General features: G+C 42.7%; 1 protein-coding gene across 1 annotated transcript; it reads right to left on the minus strand.

Annotated features, from left to right (window-relative positions):
- Window positions 1-107: 107 nt before the first annotated feature.
- Window positions 108-1,999, minus strand: LOC130472544 (uncharacterized). Its single transcript, XM_056843865.1, has 2 exons — window positions 647-1,999; window positions 108-550 (listed from the first exon to the last, which is right to left on the minus strand). Exons 1-2 carry the CDS (start codon window positions 1,819-1,821, stop codon window positions 226-228), a joined length of 1,500 nt encoding a protein of 499 aa, XP_056699843.1. The 5' UTR covers window positions 1,822-1,999; the 3' UTR covers window positions 108-225.
- Between the last annotated feature and the right edge of the window lie 921 nt (window positions 2,000-2,920).

The following is a 2,920-nucleotide window of genomic DNA, read 5'->3' on the forward strand; positions in this document are numbered from 1 at the left end:
ACCGGATTAGCGACCGCCACCTAAGCAGTCACTAAATTAGTGACCGCGCAAAGCAGTCACTAAATTAGTGACCGCTAAGGCAGTCGCTAAATATCCTCCAAATATCCTCCATTACTATGTGAGGTTGAGTTTGGAGAATGTGCTCCTCAAATTTCCTATGGTAATTAAGGAAATAAAGGTTAAATACGTCGTTAGAAGAGTTTACAATAATTAAATTATAGTTTTTTACCTTTCATATTCACCTAAGATGCCACTGTTTGCAAGCACATAAAGATGTGCTCGATCATACTCCATGTCTTGCAAGAAGCGCAAACGGCCATTAGTAATTGCACGACCACAATCCACCCTGAACATCTCGGGGATATTAACGTCATGTTGGTTCTCAACAACCGAATGGACATTTCTTCCTAGATCCCTTGCTTTGGTGTCAACCTCAGGTTGAAAATAGTGGGAACAAAAGTTCGTAATCTCCTCCATTAGGTAAGCATTGCATATGGAGCCTTCTACACGTGCCTTATTTCCAACCTTACGCTTCAAATGGTTAAGAAACCTATAAATTATGTAAGTTTGATTAATAGTTACTAGTAAACATATAAGATATTTAAAGTAATAATTTATTTACGCTAATTTGTATTATTTTGATTACCTTTCAAATGGGTACATCCACCTGTACTGGACGGGACCACCAACCTTTGCCTCATGTGGAAGATGAACTGGCAAGTGTTCCATTGAGTTGAAAAATGCAGGTGGAAAAATCTTCTCTAGCTTGCACAAGATCTCAGCTATATTCTTATCCAAGCGATCTATGTCACTCGCTTTGATAGTGGGGGCGCATAAGTCTCGGAAGAATTGACTAATCTCTGTAATTGCCTTCCAAACATGCAAGGGAAGCAACTCCTTCAAAGCAACCGGAAGTAACCTCTCCATGAAGACATGACAATCGTGGCTCTTCATTCCATACAGCTTGCATGATTGAAGATTAACACACCTGCTCAAGTTTGAAGCATAAGCATCCGGGAATTTCAAGTCTCGAACCCATTCACATAACACCTTCTTTTGAGCCTTGTCAAGTGCAAAGGGTGCTTTTGGCATGGTTTGATTTCCATTTCCAAGCTCTAACTGCCGACGTTTACAATACTTAGCCATATCTTTCCTTGCACTAGTGGTGTCCGAGGTGCTACCTTTCACATCCATCACAGTGTTTATGAGTTGGTCAAAAAATTTCTTTTCAATGTGCATGACATCCAAGTTGTGACGAAGAAGCAAATCCTTCCAATATGGGAGTTCCCATAGAATACTTTGTTTGAACCAACCCATTTTGGCACTCTTCAACTTCTTAAGAGCTTCAGGACCATCAGTTGCTTTAGGCAAGTCCTTCACGCATTGCCACAATTCTTCTCCACACATTATATGCGGACCCATGCCATTTTCAACTTTGTTTTTGCAGAAAGCTGTTTTATTCTTTCGAAAAGGGTGATCATGTGGAAGGAATTGTCGATGGCAATCAAACCATGAAACTTTACCTCCATGTTCAAGCCAAAATGCCTTGCTTTTATCCATACAATAAGGGCAAGCCTTCTTTCCGGCCGTGGACCATCCAGATAGCATTCCATATGCAGGAAAATCACTAATAGTCCACAAAAGGGCTGCGCGGAGGTTGAAATTCTGCTTGCTTGAGATGTCATAAGTCATAGCCCCAACCTCCCATAACTGTTTCAACTCTTCAATGAGTGGTTGCATGTACACATCCAAGTTTCCTTTAGGATTTTTAGGACCGGGAACGAGCAAAGAAAGGAACATGAATGGTCTTTTCATACACATCGATGGAGGCAAGTTGTATGGTGTAAGAATAACTGGCCAACATGAATATTGGGATCCAAATTTACCATGGGGGGCAAATCCATCCGTGCACAAACCAAGCCTGACATTTCGTGGCTCTGATGCGAAATTAGGAAAGGTTGTATCCAAGTGCTTCCACGCTTGACTATCACTAGGATGTGCGAAGTGTTAGGTTATGATACATATGACAATTCATAAATCATGCGGAAAAAACCATAAACCCAGGAAAACATATTATTTACACATAATCATTTAGCATAGATTAGATGCATACTCTTTGTTGCGTGCCTTCCCTAGCTGCGCCCGAACCGAACAAGAACAAGTCTTTAGGACTCCAAGTGTCGTCCCTCCGTAGATAGTCCACAGCACGTCCGGATCCGCCTTAAGATTGACCAACTAGAATCGCCCTTAAGGTACTAGAAAATTTCGGCAATTTGAGCAAGATGTGTGTTTGAATTTTTCTCTCAAAAACTCACTTTGAATACTTTGAAACTTGTGTTATAAATTGTGAGCCCTAGCCTCATATTTATAGCGGTATGGAAAGGGAATCGTAATCCTATTCAGATACAAATTAATCAAACCTAGAATCTTACAAGAACTCTAATTTAATTAATTTATCAAATAGAATTAGGAATTTAATCATTAACCGAACTCTGCATGTTTTAGGAAACGTGCACGAACACAAACACTTGCACACACACACGCACGACAGCCACGATGGGCCTCATGCGTGCGCGCGAGCAGCAGCCCACTCAGCGCCCGCGCGCGCTGCGCGCTGCGCGCGCTGTGCGCGCTGTGCGCGCTGTGCGCGCTGCGCGCTGCGCGCAGCCTGCTGGGCCTGGCCTTGCTGTTTGTGCGGCGCGCTTGGCTTGCTGGGCGATGGCCTGGCTTCGTGCTGGGCCTCGTCCGGCAGGCCTCGTCCGATGCTTATTCGTACGATGCGCTTCCGATTAAATTTCCGATTCCGGAATTCATTTCCGATACGAACTATATTTAATATTTCCGATTCCGGAATTAATTTCCGTTTCGAACAAATATTTAATATTTCCGTTTCCGGAATTATTTTCCGATTCCGGTAATA

Source organism: Spinacia oleracea, chromosome 4, assembly GCF_020520425.1.
Source record: "Spinacia oleracea cultivar Varoflay chromosome 4, BTI_SOV_V1, whole genome shotgun sequence".
NCBI classification, from domain to species: Eukaryota; Viridiplantae; Streptophyta; class Magnoliopsida; order Caryophyllales; family Amaranthaceae; genus Spinacia; species Spinacia oleracea.

Bases quoted from the DNA above. Each gene is read 5' to 3' on its own strand.
- LOC130472544 (XM_056843865.1), bottom strand. From the start codon at position 1,821: ATGTGTATGAAAAGACCATTCATGTTCCTTTCTTTGCTCGTTCCCGGT. The intron at 551-646 runs GTAATCAAAATA...CATAATTTATAG, and splicing joins TGGATGTACCCATTTGAAAG to GTTTCTTAACCATTTGAAGC.